Source organism: Pogona vitticeps, chromosome 5 (assembly GCF_051106095.1).
Source record: "Pogona vitticeps strain Pit_001003342236 chromosome 5, PviZW2.1, whole genome shotgun sequence".
In the NCBI taxonomy this organism is placed as follows: Eukaryota; Metazoa; Chordata; class Lepidosauria; order Squamata; family Agamidae; genus Pogona; species Pogona vitticeps.
In genome coordinates this window covers 42,023,368-42,042,995 of record NC_135787.1, presented here as the reverse complement: position 1 = coordinate 42,042,995, position 19,628 = coordinate 42,023,368, and the positions used below count along the sequence as shown (strand labels likewise).

The window sequence follows — 19,628 nt, the reverse complement described above, 5'->3', positions numbered from 1 at the left end:
TCTGCCATCTCTCGCGGCCGCCCCACTGCCTTTTTTTCGCCTCCGAACCTCGCAAAGAGGAGCGCCAGCAATTCGGTGTGTAAAATACTGTACAGCCTAGGAGCCTGGGGGCACCTTCCTCTTTGCTCTGCCTTGTGTGAGTGTGCGTGTGTGTCTCTCGTCTCCTCTCTCTCTCTCTCCCCTTTTCTCCCTCCCTCTCCCTCCCTCCCTCTCCCGCCTGTGTGTGAGCTGTGAGCACTACTGCCGCCGCCGCCGCTGCCCTTTGATCCCTGCATTAGTGTTAGTTAGGGGCTTGGAGACACGCAGGGAGCAGCCATAGACACCGCCGCACCACAGCCCACATTATTGACACCGCATATGAGCACACACTCTCTCCCTCGCCCATTAGATCCATTTCCATTGAAGAATATTGCGACCGGGGACAAGCCAGGTGCACGACCGGGGCGGCCGGGGTGCTGACGGGGGCGGCGGGGGGGGGGAGAGAGGAAAGAGAGAGAGAGCGAGAACGAGAGCAAGAAAAGGTGGGAAGGAAGGGCACGGAAAAAAGGGAGAGGGGGGGAATCCCTTCTTCTCCTTTGCTCCAGGAGAAGCGGTTTCTTAAACCCCCCCCAATAGCCCAGGAGAAGAAAACCAGCCTCTGCTGGGCAGCCACCCCTTGGCCCCCTGGTTGTGCCTGTCTCTGCCCCTCTTCGGGCTTTGGTGTGGTGGCGGTTTTTTTTTTCTTTCTTTTTAATTTGATCTCTCGTAAAACCGAGAAGGAGAATGTGAAAAGGGGGGAAAATGCCCAGGAGGAAGCAGGAGCAACCCAAGCGCCTCTCTTCACGTAAGTGCTCCTTTTTATCCCCCCATCCCCTATTTTCTCCCCCCTTCTCTCTCTCTCTGTCCCCGTCTCTCTCTCTCTCTCTCTTTTCCTCCGTCTCCCCCCCCCCCCGCCCAACACCCGGTCTCTGCCTGCTTCCTTCCCCTTCGTAGCCTCCTCCGTTGTTTTGTGCATTAGTTTAGGGTTACAGAGGTGAAACTGACAAAGACATAGCCTGGGTTATTCCTCTTTTAGGTCTGAGCTGAGGCAGCCATGTTGGTGATGAACAGCCTTGTGCCCTTTTAATTTTTTTCCCTCCTCTCTTCCTCTCTGTGTGTGTGTATGTGTGTGTCTGAGGGGGAGAAAGAGAGAGGAGAGAGTGTGTATGTGTGTGTGCCCCTCTCTCTCCCTCTCCTTCCCCTCGCTTTTCTTCGCTTTCCTCGCCCTCTCTTTCCCCTCCCCTTTCTTGTGATTGTGCATTTGTGTATGTGTGTCTGCGTGTGAATGGATTTCTCTTTTACCGCGGGGGGGGGGAAGAGAAGAAAGAAGAGGCTCTCTCTTCTTCCGCCCCCCCCTTTCTTTTAATTGGGGTGGGGAGGAGTTGCAGTTGGAAGAGAAAGCCGTGTGTGCTGGCGTCTTGCGCGGAATCCATCGTGAGGTCCGTCTCCGGCTAAAGGTTGCGGCTGGGCTTGTCGGCCCCAGAGCTGGGGGGGGGGGGAAGAGGAGGCGGAGGCGGGGGAGGTTGAGGTAGGGAGCGGCGGCAGCGGCGGTGGTGTGGGGGTGGGACATAGAGACACACCAGAGTCCGGGGCTGCCGCTGTGCCGCCGAGGAGGAACGGGAGGGGGGGCAGCAGGAGGCAGCTCGTGGCATGCGAGGTCCCTGCAGAGCAGAGGGGGAGGCGGCGGCGGCGGTGGCGGGTAGGGCGAGCTGGGGGCGGCCGCTTCTCCTGGCTGCGATAAAATGAAGGGTCAGAGGCAGCCGAGGCGAGCCAGCCGAGGCTTCAGCCTCCCTGCCCCAGACCAGAGCAGCAGAGCCCGGGAAGGACTCCCGAGTGCATCTCAGACCGCCTCCCCCTTCCCCCTCTTTCTTTCTCCTCCTCCTCCTCCTCCCGCCTGGAGGCAATGTGCACACCACACACGGACACGGCCGCCGGCCCACCCCCACCCCCTCAATTTCCCACCTCCGTCGGAGTCCTTTGCAAAGCAGTTAACTTTTTCGCTCGGCTTTCCGCAGGCGCCCCCCCCCCCGCAATATGAAGTTGCAGCCCGAGGGGTGCTCTTCTCGCCCAGAAGGGGCAATAAAAGTGGGGACGCTGGGGGGGGTGGTGGCGGCCGAGGTCTCCGCAGAGACCGCCGTACAGTATACAGCATATCTCTCTCGGAGCGAGATGGGGAGGACAGGCGAGCGCCTGAGGGCGGTCGCTTGGCCCTGGCTGGTTGGCCTCGGTGCAGAAAGGAGGAAGGAAGGAAGGCGAGGCGGGGGGGGGGGGGAAGCGGGGGTGGCAGCGGCGGCGGAGGATTGAGGGAGGGGGTCAGACGCTTGCCTCGCTCGCTCGCCCGGCCTCCGGCACTTCTTCGCCTCGGCGGCTGCTCGCTCAGCCCCTCCCCGGCTGTGTGCCCCCGGGTTCAGTGTCGGCGAGCTGAACTGCTTATGTGTCAAAGCCATGGTCGGTCACCTGAAGTTCACCGGGGAGGAGGGGGAAGGGAGGGCTAAGGTGGTGTAGGAGCGGATGGCGTCTGTGCCTTGCGAGGTGTGGAGGGCTGGGTGTGTGTGTGTGTGTGTGCTTGAGCTGGGGAGGCGGCGGCGGGGGGGGGGGGAAGAGTTGGTCTCCCTTTTGGACCCGGAGCGCGCTCGATGACCGCCCTCCAGATAAAAATTTCGATACTTGATCGATCGAAGGAAAGGGTCCCCCGAGTGCCCCAGCTCCTTTGCCCACGTCTCTTCCCGCCCTTCCATCCTTTCTCTGCCGCTTTGTCCCCCCCCTCCTCCTCCCCTGAGATTCTGTCAGCCTGGCATTAATGAACCAAAGCAGAGGTGGAGAGACAAATGGCACTTAAGAGATTGCGTCCCCCCCCTCCCGACACATACACACATAACGCGCATTGCTCATTTCCCTTGCCGCCCAAAACCAAGGCAAAGAGGGCTTCCGATTGGACCTCTCCCCGTGCCGCTCCGTCCTCCCCTGCCCCCCCATTGTGATTTTGGAATAGGCATCGAATAGACCTCAGTTTCTTTTTTTTTTTAAATACAGTATATAGTTCGGGGAGCTTGTGTGCAAGAGAGTCCTGAACGCGTAAGGGACTGCGTTTGCCCCTCCTGCTGTTGGTCTCCTCTAAGGTCCCTTGCCTTTTCTCTCTCTCTCTCTTTTTTTTTAAGGGAGGGGGAGGACACAACTTCGCGGCGGCTCCCCCTGTATGTTCCTTTGTATGGATCTGGGCGGGAGTAGGGAGGCGTCTGTGTTAAAATACGGTTGGCCCTAAAATAACGTGGCGATCAGGGAGCTAATAAGAAACACAAAACAGTTTGCAAGTTCTGTTGTGGGTTTTTTTTTTTGGTAAAAGGAAGTGTGCGTCTGTTTAAAGCCTAGCTGGAGAGTTTGGAAAGCGCGTTGTGTATGCAGTTGGAGATCGCTATGTAAGCAGCTGCAGACTGCCCTGCTCGTGACCTTGACCCGGACCCAGTGCTGTTGCCCTTTCTGTCTGTTTCTCTAGGGCAGAGATGAAATTCTGTCTCCATTTTAGCTTGCTCGGGAAAGACCTCTCCCTACATGCTCGCTGCTTCTGGCTAGACTTGCTTTAATTTAAAAAAAGGAAAGGAAAGGAAAGAAACGCACCCATAGAGTGCAAGGTTTACTATCCATTTGCCCCAAAGCTTGTAGGGAAGTTAACATTTATTAAACTACAAGATGCAATACCCTTTGGGGAACGAGGGGGGGGGTTAAGCAGCTTTTTAAATGTGCCCTGTTTCTTGAGCATGGATACTTTGTTTTAAGGATTTACTGGTGTGTTTATCTTAATAAGTGAAGGGGCGTATCACACTCATGTAAATAAAGTGTGAATTCTGAGGGCTTTGAATTAAATATATATTGTAAACATAAGACTTGGAAAAACTACCAAAGCTTGTACGGAACGTTGATCCATGTTTTTAACCGCAAATATTTTGTGATGGTATTTCTTTTTATTGGGGGCTATGTGAGTAAAAGGTTGTTACCACCTCTGAGAGAACATAATTATTAATATGAAATGGGAACAAAAGTGCAGTATGCCGCTCTGGTATGAGAAGTACAGGGATTTAAAATGTTAAGATGGTACAATGCCAATACAGTATTCACTTTGTCCTTTTACCTTCCATGTAGTTTGTACAAACACTAGACAGTCCTTGTGTTAACTCTTGGGTAGCGCATTGTATCATACATGTGGAGTGCGTGTCATTGTATTCCAGTGTATTACGTTTTATAACAGTTTCACACTGTAATTGTTTTTACTGTAGAAGCAGAATCTGATGTTTAAACAATATGCATTGTATATTTTGACATTCTTTCTTAACAATGACAGGTTTACTATAATAGAATGAAGTGCTAATGTAGCAGCTATCCACCTTCTTGAGCTGGTTAAATGAATGTTGCAATGCTTACTAAAAAAGTAGGTTTTGTCAGATTTGACAAGGCTCATTTATTGATAAACATCTTTATGAATGGTTGCAATTCCCACTTTTCCACATGTGTGAATCCATTTGTTTTCTGTTAACTGATTTTTCTCAAATGTTTTATTTTAGAAATATGATATAGCTGAGGTGGGGGAAAGCATTAGACACCTTACCCAATGTACAGATACCACAGAAAGTGAGTTGTAGTGGGCTTGTTTAGTTGTTGGGAATCAGAAGTTGATTTAAATATACAGTATGCCTTGAGAGGAATGTTATGGGATAAAATGTACAATTGCAATAATTATAGGACTAGAGAAGGGTCTGGTGTGAAAAAGTAACCTGATATATTAAAAATATAATTGTTGCCAAACTATTGTCAAGAATGTGTTAAAGCCTAAGGCCAGGACTACAAGAGAGGCTTCAGTGTGTGTAAGCATTTCACTTTGTACTGTATACTACAGCTGAGAGCCAGTGTGTTGTAGTTGTTAGATTGCAGGATTATGACCAGGGAGTTTTAGTTTCAAGTTTCCATGTTCATTGCATGACCTTGGGCCAGTCACTGTCTCTAAGCTTAGCCTGTCTTGCAGCATTGTTAGGATAAAATGTGATGAAACTGGGAGAATAACATATGCTAGTCTGGGGGTGTGTATGAAATGTGGCTAGTAAAAAGAAAAGCATCATTGTTTTCTCTACCCTACCTATGCTGCATTTGGAGTCCATTCCTGAATTTTTAAAGTAACTTACTAGACAACAACTGAGATGGGTGTGTATACTTTATCTGAGGCCAGATTGTGAATATCATAGAGGTAAAATTTGAAACTGACATTTTGGTTCACAATCATGCAGCCAGTGCAGCAGAACCTCATTGGGTTGCTCAGATTGTCTGTTTTTTAAATGACCTTCTTTCAAGCCAGCTTGTAGGCTTCTGTCCCAACACCTCAAATCAAGAGTATGTTTTGGCATTTCTGCAAGTATAAAGGTGGTCAGTACGAAGATCAAACTGTGCAGTAGATTCTAGGTATGGATCACAGGGATCCCTTTCATGTTCATTTCTTTCCTTTGTCGAAGTCTTTTCATCTTCCTTAACCCAGTGCCTACCAGATCTTTCAGACTAAAACTCATGCCACTTCACCCATGGGCCATGCTGGCTGAAGCTTATGGGAGTTTTAGCCTAAAATACCTGAAAAGCTCCTGATTAGGGAAGAATTATTATGTACCACTAATAGCAATATAGAGCACCAGTAGCAGCAGTAATAGTAACAATGGAAAATAATTTTGCATATTTAATTGGTAGTAAGTCTGTTATCACTCAGCATTCTAATTTTCTCCAAATAAGGTGTTTTTCTAAGATGATAGAAGGTGTCTCACTGATTCTCAACTCCTGGGGGTCCAGTAACCCGAGTCTGGAGATGAGGTGGTATTCCCGAAAAGTTGATGGGCTTGGAGAATTTAATAATTATAGAAGTGGGGGACTTCGCAGAATTTTGGGAAACGTTTACAAAATATTACAGTGGACCCTCTACTTATGGAATTAATCCATATTGGAACGGTGGCTGCAGATTGAAAAGTCTGTAGGTGGAGACTCCAATGACCTACAATGCATTGAAAACCGATTAATCCCGTAACTGGCCATTTTTGTTCCATTTTTGTTGCATTTTGGGTTTTTTCTGGTCTGTAGGTCAATTCTCAGGCAGCAAGTCGAACCTAAATTTTGCAGCCAGAGAGGTTTGTAACTCGAAAAGTCTGTAAGTCGAGCCGTCTGTAAGTCGAGGGTCCACTGTACAGTATTCCTGCATTGAGCAGGGGTTCGGATTCAGTGGCCTTATAGGCTCCTTCCAACTCAATTATTCTATGATTCTATGATAAACTACACAAACCTCCTTAAACAACCACTCTAGATGGGATGTTGGACTTTATCCTAACCTTCCCCACCCTAGCGCTGTCCAGGTTTCTTGACATCTAACCTGGTTGGAGATGATGAGAGTTGTATTCTGGAGGGTACTAGGTGGAGCATACCTGGCTTATATACAGTGGTGCCTCGCTTAACGAGCGCACCGCATAACGACAAAATCGCATAGCGATCCGTTTTTTTGGATCGCTAATGCGATCGCTTAACGTTTTTTAAATAGGGCTAAATTCGCTTTGCGAAGACCGGTAAGCGTTTCGCTTACCGATCTTCGTAAAACGAAGCCCGATGGCCGCCGAAAGCCCGGAAATGGCCCAAAATGGCCACGCGCAGTGTTTTTGCGCCCTCGTTAAGCGAGGCGAGGGTGCAAAAATGGCTGCCGGCCATTAAGAAGCTGCGCTGAACGGTGAGTATTTGGCCCATTTGGAACGCATTAAACCATGTTTAATGCATTCCAGTGGAAATCCCTGCCCCGTTCAATGATGCTTCAGCATAGCGAAGGTTAATCCGGAATGGATTAACCTCGCTATGCGAGGCACCACTGTATACTGATTACAGATGATGATAGCAATGCAGATGTGAAGCTCTACAGGCAAAGTTCATTGCAGTGAAGTGAGAAGTTGTCCATGGTTGTTGTAGGTTTTTTGGGCTGTTTGGCTGTGTTCTTAAGGTTTTTCTTCCTAACGTTTCGCCAGTCTCTGTGGCCGGCATCTGCAGAAGACAGGAATCAAACATTAGGAAAAAACCCTTAAGAACACGGCCAACAGCCTGAAAAACCTGCAACAACCAGCGGATCCTGGCCATGAAAGCCTTCGAAAATAAATTGTCCATGATTTGTTAAACATAGCCTGTTTTGTACTTTTCCCATCAAGAATTGTCCGCTTCTGATTTCCAGGTTGTTGGTTGAAAGAATTCTGCCATAGGTCCTTTAGGGAACAATCTCTTCTTGAGATTAGTTGATGTCAGCTAACTGAGAAACTGAGCATAGCAATTTGCAATGATAAATCTGTGATCCCCTCAGTGCAATATGTTTCTATGGCAAACTAAAATGGATAACATCACTATTCTATACAGTATGTATTTGAATTTTGATGGGATTCACTCCCAGGTAAGACAATGCATGGGTTTGCAGCCTGTTTATTGTTGGCTCAGAAAACATCATGGATACCTTGCTGTTCCATTCCAGATCATTCTCCTTTTGAAAAAAATTCCCATGTGGACAGCAAGGTATATGCCAGCAAAGAAGTTTCAGGAGGTTGAAAAGAAGATTTAAGAGGGGAATCAACAATAAATGATCCCTGTTGTTTGAAGTCAATAGTTTATATTTAATTATTTTATAAGTAGGAACACCATAAATATGTGGGCATATTCTGTGGAAACTTGTATAGATCATGTGACATAGAGCTGACTGGAACAAAGACTAGTGGCTGTAGCTTGTGTGTACTTCAGATATGAGGAGATAAAAACTGTAATGTGACATCATCAGCTGCATGGAATACTGCAAGTACTTTACAAGTACAGTCACCAAAGCCAATTCCTTAAAGGAATTGGATAAATATTCCATGAAATAATTAGCTTTGGTGACTGCATTTGCAGTGAATAAAATTAATTTATTATATCAATTTATTATGCCTCTACTCCAGACCTTTTATGTACCCTTAAATACTATTTTTGAGTACGTATCTGTATTGCTGTTTCCATTTGCAGAACCTCCTTGTCAGATTTATATCTTAACATTGGGCAAAAATATGAAATATGCATGAAATAGATTATGTCTGGGGAAACTGAATTATAGAAAATAACAAAGCATAGAATATGGATATAAGGGCCAACTACACATTAAAAAACACACACCATATTCTGAAGAAAGAAGTATTTATGTCAGTGATTATTTCAGTGGCGTGACACTGGCTAAAGGGTATTGTAATATAAGGAGTAAGTTTCTTGAACATGAAGACTTACTTACCTTTGAGTCCTTCTAAATCAGATCAGGTGCCAGAATGTTAGAATGAAAATTATGAAATATTTTCATTCATAGTTTCATTCATGTGTATATTTGCAGTTTATTCCACTACAACACTCTGTCATTGCTATGAACTGAAATTCACACAGTGCTTTTCATCAGATAACTGATGAATTTTTAGGGCAGACTTTGGCTTGGTCTTGTGATCTACGTTGAGATCACAGATACCATAGTCTGGAAAAGGTTATAACATTTAGTCAACCAATCACAAGCTGTGTTGTTGTTTTAGCATGACTCAGAATATTCACAATGACACCAGAACACTGCCCTAGCCTGTATCAGTTCACTGGGACTTCATCATATGAAAGGCGAGTTTGTACTTTTGACCTCTGTCAAAGAGTAAGCCCATCTACATTTATATCTAAATCTTCCAGCTATGGGCAAGCTTATTACAGGAGTTCTAAAACAGAGATTGAAAACATTACTTTGTTGAACAGTAAGTCCCAGATTTTTCCAACTTGCATGCCACAGGGTAGCCAGAGAATAACCTTTTCAAGCTCTGGACCAAACATAAGACAATGTAGACTGAGGGTAGCATATGTTCGCAGTTGATTATTCTTTGAGTGTGATCAGTTTTCTACAGGCACAGGTTGGTTCACTCGTTTTTTTCAGTGGTCACATGACATAATTGCTGAAGTAAAACAGCCTATTTCTGGAGGGTTCTTACCAGCACCTTTATGGTCTCCTGTCGGGGCTTCTCCCTTTTTGGTGTGGTTAGGATTGCTCCGTTTTTGTTCATTTCCAGTGTGTATGGTCTCTGAAAAAGAAAACAAAGCAAGCCTTCATTTGTCAAGGCTCCTCCTTCCATCTATTTGTCATATTGTTAAGAACAGAGCCACTTCAGGATATGGGCAAATTAAACATTTCCAGAATGCCAAAGGAAGTAATTTTTCAATATGTTATTAGGGCAGCATAGATTTCTTGTGTCACTTATAAAAGAATTTTAAAAATTGAGAATTTCACCTCAGGCACTAAAATATCTTTAATAGATCTATCTGTCATGGTTATTTATCCAAAGAAAGTTACGTTGGGCTGTGTTAAAAAGCAGAACAAATGAGATTATAAAACCAATGAAAATGAAAATAAATCTCTACTCTTGGCTTCTTCTCTTGACCAGGGCCCAGCTTTTACTACATATTCTTATAGTTGCATCACTTAAGTGTCTAGATGTGGCCTGTGGCCTGAGCTTACTTTTCTGGAAGAAAACATACCTAATTACAATCAGTGACACTCACTTGTAAAGGACTGTGTTTTGGAGTGGGACCTTCTGTGTTACTAAAATATAGTCAGGGCCAGAATTAAGAAATGCTCTGTTTAGAGGGAAGAAAGCAAATAAAGCTGCTACCCCTCAATCACCTAGGGCTGATAATGTTATTTTGACATCTGAAGTAGCAACTCTTACTACATGCCGAATGCTGGTTCTGTGACACCAATGTTCTACACTATCCTCCACCTGTTTACAAGTACTTTTATCATATGGAACTCTTTCTTGTCTGTTTGGTCTCAGTCAGAGTTTGCTCATCCACCTGAGGATCAGTAAACAGGGAGCTAAGGCTTGTTGAGATAATGCGTGTAAAAACTTTTAAGTGTGATATTGCATAAATTCTTGTTAGTAGTATAATATGACTAAACAAAAATACTGCAGTTGCTATTCCACCATTGATATTTGTTTCTAATATACTGGGGGGAGAGATTATCCTTTAATTAAAAACTTTTATACATTAGCTCTGTAGATGAAAGTATTTGAGCACATATTTTAAATTACCTTTTATTTTGATCAACAAGCATCCTGAAAACTGAGAACTACGTCATCTGACAGAGTGGGCTATATGGTTCATGACAGCTTATGCAAAATAAAAACTTTTAGGCTTTAAGATCCCATAAGGCTGTTTGTACTCTTGGACATAACAGGCCAGAGTAGTTATCCCCCCAGAAGCCATTCTACAATACCATACCAGGGTGGGGTAAAAAGGCTATGAATACAATAAGAACAAAGCAGCTGAAGAAGACACATTTCAGAAATTATAGAGAAGGTATGAAAGTCAAGCTTTAAATGACCATACAAATAAAAAGGAGTTTAAACGGGCACCAAAACAGTAAATGCTGTAATGCTGGTGCCAGTCTTACTGCTATGGATAAGTTATTTCATAGTTTAGGCACCATCTGTTGTCATGGAACTGTATCTCTCCTGGCAAAAGCACTCAGGAAGAACCTCACTTGCAGACCTCAAAAGTATGACTATGGGGGGTTGATTTATACTTCAGGGAGGTCTTTGGGGTATTTGTGCCCCAGATAATTTACGACTTAAAGGAAAGCATATGGATGTCTCTATAATGGTTAACTGTCGATACAAGAGTTGTTGGTTTTTTTTTACAGTGTTTGCTTATATGTCTTCACAAGTAACTTATAGGACATAGGAAGCATGCAAGAAAACGTAACAAGGCAACAGTAGGCAAAGAAGGAAATAGGTGAAAGAAATGTCTATAATAGTTTATAATCAGTATAATGTCAATATCCATGAGTATCTCTGTGACACAGATTAAATTGTTATGCAAAGTAGTGAGTGCAAGAAATAAACTAGAGTTCCTAAAAATAAAGAGTTCCATTAATTTACTTCTTGGCTGGATCTACATGTCAGGAAAATGCCACGTCAGAGCAGATTAAGAGGCTTCCAAATTAAAACCACACAGCACATACCTTTTTCCCTTTGCACTGGAGTTAATGCAAAGAAATATACAGTAAAAACAGAGTCTGATGTTGCTGTGGAGGGAAAAAAAGTGGAACATTGACCTTTTTAATCTGGAGTGTTGATGTCACTTGAAACAATACAAACAACAGCAGACTGAGGACTAACTGAAAGAAAAGTGTAGTTTTTGCCCTTGTGGCTGTTGCTGCCTGCAAAGCAGTAGCTGCTAGTACTCTATGATCGACTAGAGATCCAAATTAATCTCTGCTAAATACACACAAATACAAATATCTATATATGTATCTGAGTATCTGAGCAGAGCTGCATTTTGAAACTGCTGGTGGGATGACGTCGGGGACAAGAAGACCACAGTCCTTATAGCCTGTTCAGGTCAAGGTACAAATTGGAACTCAAAGGGTCCAGTCAGCAAATACTGTGTGAAGTTTTCCCACCAGTGGAACATCCTGAATCACTTAGGGTGGAGTTTTAAATATTGTTTCCAAAATTGACTCTGCCATTAGGCAGAGTGAGACAGCTGCCTGGGATGAAAAGGTTGATAAGCTGAGGGAAGGAGTGGAGGTAACCTCCCTGGCTTGAAACCCAAGCCATTTCCTCTGTTGGAAGACAAACTTATATGTCCTGTACAGCTGGCTTAGTGCTCACCGAGTCCTCAGGTGTGGGGTGAGGTACTGGTGCCAGGTCTTTAAGTGAAATAGCAGGAGGGAGGGAGATGTTGTCCTTTGCTAACATTAACATCTTGGTCTGGCCCTGATCCATGGTAGGCATGGAATACCAATAACACAGAAGTGGTTATTGACAGCAGTGACTTCTTGCATGACAGGGACCTGTACTAGTGAAGAACAGGCAGCTTTCAATCAATGAATTGCACCTCTTTGGGAAAGGCTCCCTCACACTTTTGAGACCTGTGGTCCTGGGGAAGTTTCACTTTTATTTTGGAATTAATAGCCTACAATACTACTAAAATGTTAACTGCATAGTATTAAAATGCTATGCAAAAGGAGCCTTACAAACCATCCCATTCAAAATATGTCCCTCTGTAGTCTGGTGAGGGTAAGTCCCTCCTCAACCCTAATCTCTTCCTCCAGTATGGTTACGGTTGACTGAAAGGGACTTCAGCAGGTTGGCTTTTGTCTTTCCTCCTGTTCCAATTTCTTTCTCCCAGCTTAATTAACATTTCAGCATTCTGTAACCCCTACAAGACCCATAGGTTTTTATCACTTGCCGGTGTTGATGAGTCTGGCCTGTATAGGCTAGCAGATTGACTGGGTATAAGATAGCGTTCTGTGTTCCAATACTATTTGAGCTAGAATCCAGGTGGATTTGTACAAGTAAGCACCCATGCAAGCAAGCTTACCTGGATTTCAGTGAGAGACAAGTTTTTCCTAACAAAATTTGGGGCTTGGGATTTAAATTTTTTTGTCCTTTTTTTAAGTTTATCTATTGGAATGCTTCTCTTTGCCTAGAAAATCTCTCATATATAGAAACCCCATAACCTTTTCTGACTATGACACTGTTTCCCTTTGAAAATGAGAGGCAAGCAAGCCATGAGGAAATGATACAAATAATTTTCTGAAAATTCTCTGTCTACTCAGTTCACAGCACTGCAGAATCAATGTTTTGTGTGAGATATATATATATATATATAAAGCAACTTTCCAAGCTCTGTTACAGCTGCTAGTAAAATTTGAAGAAAAGTATTTTTTTAAAAAATAGGTGTTAGTGGCTTGCTTAGAAATAGAACTAACTCAAATATGTAGTATGGTTGCTGTTTATTATTTTTAACCTTTCACCGCTACAGAAGTCATGATGTTACCTCTCACTGCTGACCAAGAGGCTCCATGTAGAGAAAATTATTATTGCTTTCCTGAATTAGTTAATAATTTGATTATTATCATCATTGCAGTTATTGCAGGAGTTTCATAGACATATCACCCTCCTTTTATGGTTCAAATGGTACATATCTGTTACTTTAGCTAAAACAGTTGGCCTTCTTTTTCCCATCTCTCTATTTCCTTTTATTGTTGTGCTTTTCTTAAATAAGCGACATGGATGTAGTTCAAACACATGCCTTTCACCCCTAATCTTACCGGTATTTATTTTTTACACCACATTTCTTTTTCCTTGGTATGCTGTAGTTTGTCAAAAGTACTACAGTATAATAATTTTTGACTCAGGACAGTCTGATAGTAAAAAGTGCCTGTTGATTTTGAATAGATATTTATAGTCCTGGTTTCTTTTGAAAGACATTTGCCACAGGTAGAGATGTAAATTGAGATAAAAGTTAAACCGCCAACCGAAGAAACAGCCCCAGTAAGAGAAACAACTGTGTCCAGGGAAACAGAGAACACAATGTATTCTTTTAATAAATTACTAAATCATCACTCAATTTGTAAAAACAATTCCTTCCCCAACATGTCAAAGGCAGGGGTAGGAGGAGGGGGTTAAAGAAAGATATAAAACAGAAGGGTTAGGAGGAGCTGGCCAGTGTGGAATGAACTATTGGTAATTTTCTGTAATTGAATCAAAACAGATCCCAGAACTAGATAATGAGAGCATGACCTACAAATGAGGACTTTTTGGAAGGCAAAAGGGCTTCTAGCATGAGGCTTTAAAAAGCCATGTGATGTCAAACTCTTTTCTTGCTTTGTAAATAATGGTGCTTCATCTCCTTTCCAGTGTGCTCGTTTTCTCTTGCCTTGTTTGCTGTGTTAACACTGTAAAGCTTGCAATTTAGCTAAAACTATGCAAGATGGTCTGTGATTATGCACGAGCTGTCCTGTATATATTGGGGGGGGGGGGAGTGAGCAAAACCTCATCAAATAATATATGATGAATGCAAGCCTGGGACATATTTACTTTCTCTTTCTCTCTTTGGGAGGGGGAAAGATTTACATTTTCATCCGAGAATTCTTTTTTTTAATGACCTCAAATGAAGAAAGCTGATTGTTCTTTGGCAAGAGTGTGTGCAGAAGGTCTGAGATTCAGTGCCTACGATCCTTGCTTGAAACCTCAGAGAACTACAGCTGGCATAGAGAGTAGTGACCTAGTTGGAGCAGCGATCCAATTGGATGTGAGACAGCTTTCATTTTCCAGATTATTGTACCTGGTGCAAATCTTCATAGAAAAATTGCATGCAGGTGGATGTTGGTTGCCTCTAAAGTTGTTTATGAATATTTGCTGCCATGTAACAATTCAAACTTGATGTAAAATGTGTGTTTGATGTTTTTAAGAATAACCAGCACAGTATGGGAGGAAGAGGGACGCTGATCGCGGCTTTGAAGACATTGTAACTAGTCTTGCTAAGATCCTGTTGTTGACCACTCTGAAGCCTGCTTTGGATCTAGGCTGTGCCAACATTTAATAGATTCATTTACCACTACACCAATTGCCCCTCTTTAATTGCTCTTTGCTCCCCTTCCTTTATGGTTACTTACATATGAAGTGAAGAGCAGGAGTTAGTCCATTGCTGGTCAATAGTCCAATCATGCTTTGGAAAACAGGTTCTCATTGTGTAGGTTCTTTAACTATGGATATCTAACCTTTGGTTTCCAGGTGTTTTTAAGCATCAAATTCCAGAATCGCTGACAGTTACGCTGTTGGAATATAGTGGAGTTTAGGTCCAAAGCATCTGAGGGATGTTTGAGAAGGACAGATCTAGAACCTTGGTGTTAAAGTCACTACCTAGACAGAGATAGCTTTTCTTGCTGCTTCAACATAGTTGTGATAACGATAAGAATGCAGTGGAGGCTAACTGGCTCATCTCTGCCTGAGGGTGTGACTACCCTGGCAAGCTGAACTGGAATGATTTGGCTTTGCTTCGGGTTGATTCACAGGCTCTTTTATGGTTGTATTCAGTTTAGGGGATTACATGAAAATCTCAGATTATTTCAGTGCCAGTGTTCACACTGATCTTCAGTCCAGTGCAATTTGATATGTGCCCATGACTCTCCCTTCATTTAATACTGCTCACCTGGCAATCCATGGTTCTCCTTTCCTACCTTTTCTGTGCAGGAATGATCTAGTGCTAAACTGACGTGAACTAAACTTGGGAATTAGAGAGAAAGATTACAGGAGCGGGTGTTCCTGCTGTCCAGAAACCTCACAACCCAGTTTAATACAAGCAAACTCATGTAACCTGCCCTTTTGTAGAATTAAGCAAATGAGGATACAGGGAAAACACTGTTCATATCATTCTGCTGTTTAAAAAGTAGAAGTCCTCAGTAGCAAGGGAGAAAACTCTGAGCTGGAAGCAAAAAGGGCTGTGATGAGTTACAGTTGGCCTTTTTGTTGTGTAATCATTGAAAAATACTTTCAATTTACCTATTCCAATTGTGGAGCAAATCCTGAAGTATTTGCCACTGTAATTGCAGCCTTAATCACATGGAATATGAATATGTGGTGATGGTGGCGGCGAATGACTGAGGAGCATTAAAGTGTGATAGAATGAAGACTGCCAGGAAAATCACCTCTATTGGACTCAGTGTACCATCTAATTTTCAGCCCCACTGGGCAGGGCTCTGCCTCTCTCTTTCGCAAGTTTGCCCCTGCATGTGTGCAAAACTAGGCTGGGACTATGAATTACCATACTCAATATAAATGTGGTATCCATTTTCTGGGTTTATCTGCTGTTCTGTGGTAAAAATGAAGCTGAGGTTGAGAGTGCAGCAAGTTCTGCTTTATATATGTAAAAATGTTATTTTTTCCCCTAGACATTTTACTAATAATACAAGATTATTTGTGTAATATCCCAGTCACAGGGCTAATATTGTCCACTGCACTTCCCTGCATTACATAAAGAGGACTCTAATATCTGGAAATACATAGCACTGAGACATTCACCCAGCTAAGTCCCAGCCTATGAATCCCTTGTGGCAAGCAGGCGTTATGCTTGCTGGTCCTAAACTTCTTTAGAGATTAGGATCAGGTTGTGGTCTCATACTTTTTCACTCAGCAGCACCTCACTTTGTGGCATTTAAATTCTTCCTATTGCTTTTTGTTGGAGTTTGGTGTCCTGGCTGCATTGATGTTAACCATGTTTAACACAGCCTAGGTGTGCTTCCTAATCCCTCATAAATTGGGTAAAAATTTTTGAACACACAGGTTTCTGGGGGTGTATGGGTGGAACTAGAGAATCATGACAATGATGCTCTAGGAATCAGACTCTTGAAATACCTGCATGGCAGGTATTTCTGTATGGCATATTTTAATTTAATGCCAAAATGCAAACAATATTTCCTCTAGGGAAATACTTTAAATAAAATATTTTTAATTAAACATTTTAAATAAAATAAATTAATGATAGTGAGGTCTTGAATGATATTCAAATTTTTGTATGTAGGAGTGAACTGATCGTGAGATTTAAAAAGTGCTGTTTGTTCAGTGAATATTTTTGAAGAAATATAGTACCAAAGAGATCTTCTGTGTGCTGTCATTGATTTTTATGGGTAACCTTGGACCAGTTCTCAGTCTTTTGGACCACTACTCCCCCCTCCCAATAGACTAAAGGAGGACAAAACCATGGATCTCATTTTGAACTCCGTGGAGGAAAGGCTGTATATAAATGTAATACATAAATATTAAATGTATTTATTGGCAGCGTGCCATGTGCTCTTTGCTTCTGACTCCCTTAAAGAAATTATGTTCTTTTCAGCCTTTTTTGGTATTTATGTCATTACTCTATCTCATTGGCAGAAGCAGAAGTGATGTAAATCCACTGGCAATTTACTTATCTCTAAAAGAGAGGAAATAACAGCTCCAGAAAAAGAGGAAAATATGGATTTTTGTGATATGTGTGTATGCTGATTTAATGTCTGATGTAGAAATAATTAATTTAAATAAAAATTATTGCCATCAACTGTTTTTTCATATGTCACTTTTTAATACAATTGTGTTCAGAGTGACTTATAACATTATCCAGTGACAGCAGTACATAAATACAATTTCTCAAAAACAATAGAAATGATTACTGTTAACCCATAAGCACCTGGTTGCCATACCTCTCAATTACAGCAGTGTTCCTCAGAGCAATTCCATGGGTATTTTTGCTCAGTTGCTTCTCCATCTCTGATTTGCCTAAAGATCGCCAGTCCTCCTTCAAGCCCCACATCTATTCAGTCCTCGTATATTCAGTCTTCCTCCACCAGCTCACTTCCAGCATTATCTCCATGCAGCAGGCTTTATTAGGCTTCAGTATGACAGAATGGGGACAAGCCAGGTGGAAAATGCTCAACTCCTTGTTCTCTCTTCAAACACCCTGGAAATGCAATACATATTATCATAGTGGGGTAGATTATGATCTTGTGTTCCCCCCTGTTTCTGATCTTCAGGTACTGTCAGCTAGTGGGCAGTTTCAGGATCTTTGTTCTTCCTTACTGTCCTTGCCTTTAAAACAGACTTTGTCTGGACAGACCTTCAGATAGGGGAAATGTCTGTAAAAGAGTCCAAGTGGCCACCCTACAGGTCCAGAAATTCACTTGATAAGAGTCCTTTGGAAGGTATGGTCCATAATACGTATGAATATTTACTGAATTGCTTCTAAAATATTCCTCATATTTTAAATTAAGTTAATCTAAGTAAGGCCTTTTGACAGTAAGTCTAAAGGGAGCCACCAATTAAAATATACTTAATAAACCTCTTGTTTCCTGAAGACTTCAAAAACAGGGATTATCATTACAGGTCAAAATATACATCATGGGCTGGGTTGAGTGTACACCTCATTTATTAGACACAAGCACTATACTTGCCAGTTGGAAAGCCCTATTATGCCGACAAGAGTCTTGTGGCACAATATATTTTAAGGCTATTATATTGTAGCATGAGCTTTTGAGGACTAAAACCCGCTTTGTTAGCTGCATCTGCTAAAACACCTCTAGAAGCCTGTAACTGCTTAAGAGATACTTTTGTTTCTACAGAGAAATGGTATTCTAAAATGTGGGTGCCCCCATGTCAGATTGTATAGATTCATGCCACTAACTCAGGACAATACGTCATGCACTTGATGGCCTGTAGCCCACAAAATCTTATGGTGCAATAAATTTGTTAGTCTTTATGGTGCCACAAAGTCTTTGTTGTGTTACTGCTAGGGAATGCACTCAGAATCTCTTTGTGTGTCCGTACCTCCTGTGCTTTCTAGAAAAAAAGAGTTTGAGGAAGGCCTCTTACTCAACCTTAGTGCGTTGATTGTATGGCCTTTGACTCCGTGGAGGGTCATAAGCTGGGTCATTGCTTTGAAAGGACACGTCTAAGACTGAGCAATGCCTTATTCCACATGGAGTGTTCTGTTTTAGTGCATTAGCCTAGAAGTACTAGTAGCTTCCTAATCCTCTCTTGTTTGACTCTGCTTGTTAACCCCAAGCAATCCTCTCAGGGGCAGAGAAAGCAGCTGTCTTTGGTGAAGAAAACACAGCACAGCAAAACAAATACCTCTCAAAGCTTCCCTTTTGACATTCTTGTCATAATGCCTGTGGGGGTGGGGTGGAATTGCTAATACAGAGAAATTTAATTTGTGATAGGAGCACAAAAATTATTGAAACCAAAAATTCTCTTGACATATATAGGATGGGAGTATGTTTGCAATATAAAGGCAGAAAGACAACTGAAAACCTTTTCCCCGAACCCCTGGGAACATTGCCATATTTAAAGTACATTGAGTGAACAGGAGAGAAAGCCTTCACATAAGCATTGTAAATGGTCAATCAGGTGCACAATGCTTACTAAAAATAGCAGTGGACATTACAGCTCACAAACTAGGCACATACCAATTAAAAGCAATAATAAATCACCTTAGTTGGACCTGCTGTGTTTGGTTTCCGATGTCACATCTTGAGGTTTAAATAGTGCCAGTATGTATGTGAATTCATCTTTTTTTGTTCCACCCCTAGTGTAAGCATCACAGAAGGTTATTGGAGCACCTTGAAATGAGGCCCATCCTGTGCCATCTTTTGCATGGCCACATATTTCCAGAAGGATCATTGTGTTAGCTTGCTGCAGCAAAAAATCTAACCCAGCCAAACCAAACAACAGTAAGGAGTTTTGACACCTTAAAGTCTAATGAGTTTATTTGGTGTAAAAATTTGCAGATTGCAGTCTGCTTCAAAAGATGCATGACTGTGCACTGGATGAAGTGGACTACAGTCCATAAAAGCTTAGGTCAAATGAAGCTTGTTACTCTTTAAGGCACTCTAAAACATCTTATTGTTCATGGCAATGTAATTGTGTTGTGTTAAGATGCTTGGAGCCCTTGGGATGGTGTAGGATAGAAACGGATTCATGAAACAATCCTATATCTGGCTACTCTGTGAACTAAATTTTGTTGCTGTTTTATTATTTTTAGCACTTGTTTGTATTTTACCTGTTTTTATTATAAACCACTTCAGAGTTTTCTAAAATGAAAATCAAGTATGTATGTACCATTAAATAAATAAATATAGCTTCCATTGAGTTTAATTGGGTATATATAGAAAGAGCTTAAAAGGGCTTAGTATTACATGTTTATTTAAAATTTATGTTGTTTTCAGCTAGATTAGCTCATATTCAAGCCCTCATTAG

At 42.3% G+C, this 19,628-nt stretch overlaps 1 protein-coding gene across 8 annotated transcripts in view; it reads left to right on the top strand.

Moving 5' to 3' along the window:
- The first annotated feature begins 461 nt into the window (after window positions 1–461).
- The window catches only part of ZNF827 (zinc finger protein 827), a 132,501-nt gene continuing 113,334 nt past the window's right edge, over window positions 462–19,628 (top strand). For 5 of the 8 annotated variants that reach the window (XM_073001599.2, XM_020783029.3, XM_020783028.3 and 2 more), the window contains exon 1: window positions 462–823. In XM_073001599.2, the coding sequence (XP_072857700.2) occupies window positions 781–823 (43 nt within the window). In that variant the 5' untranslated portion in view covers window positions 462–780. Of the gene's footprint in view, window positions 824–1,332; window positions 1,458–3,028; window positions 3,138–19,628 lie in introns of those variants that run through there. The other 3 variants (XM_078394743.1, XM_078394744.1, XM_078394745.1) reach the window with 3 other exon arrangements.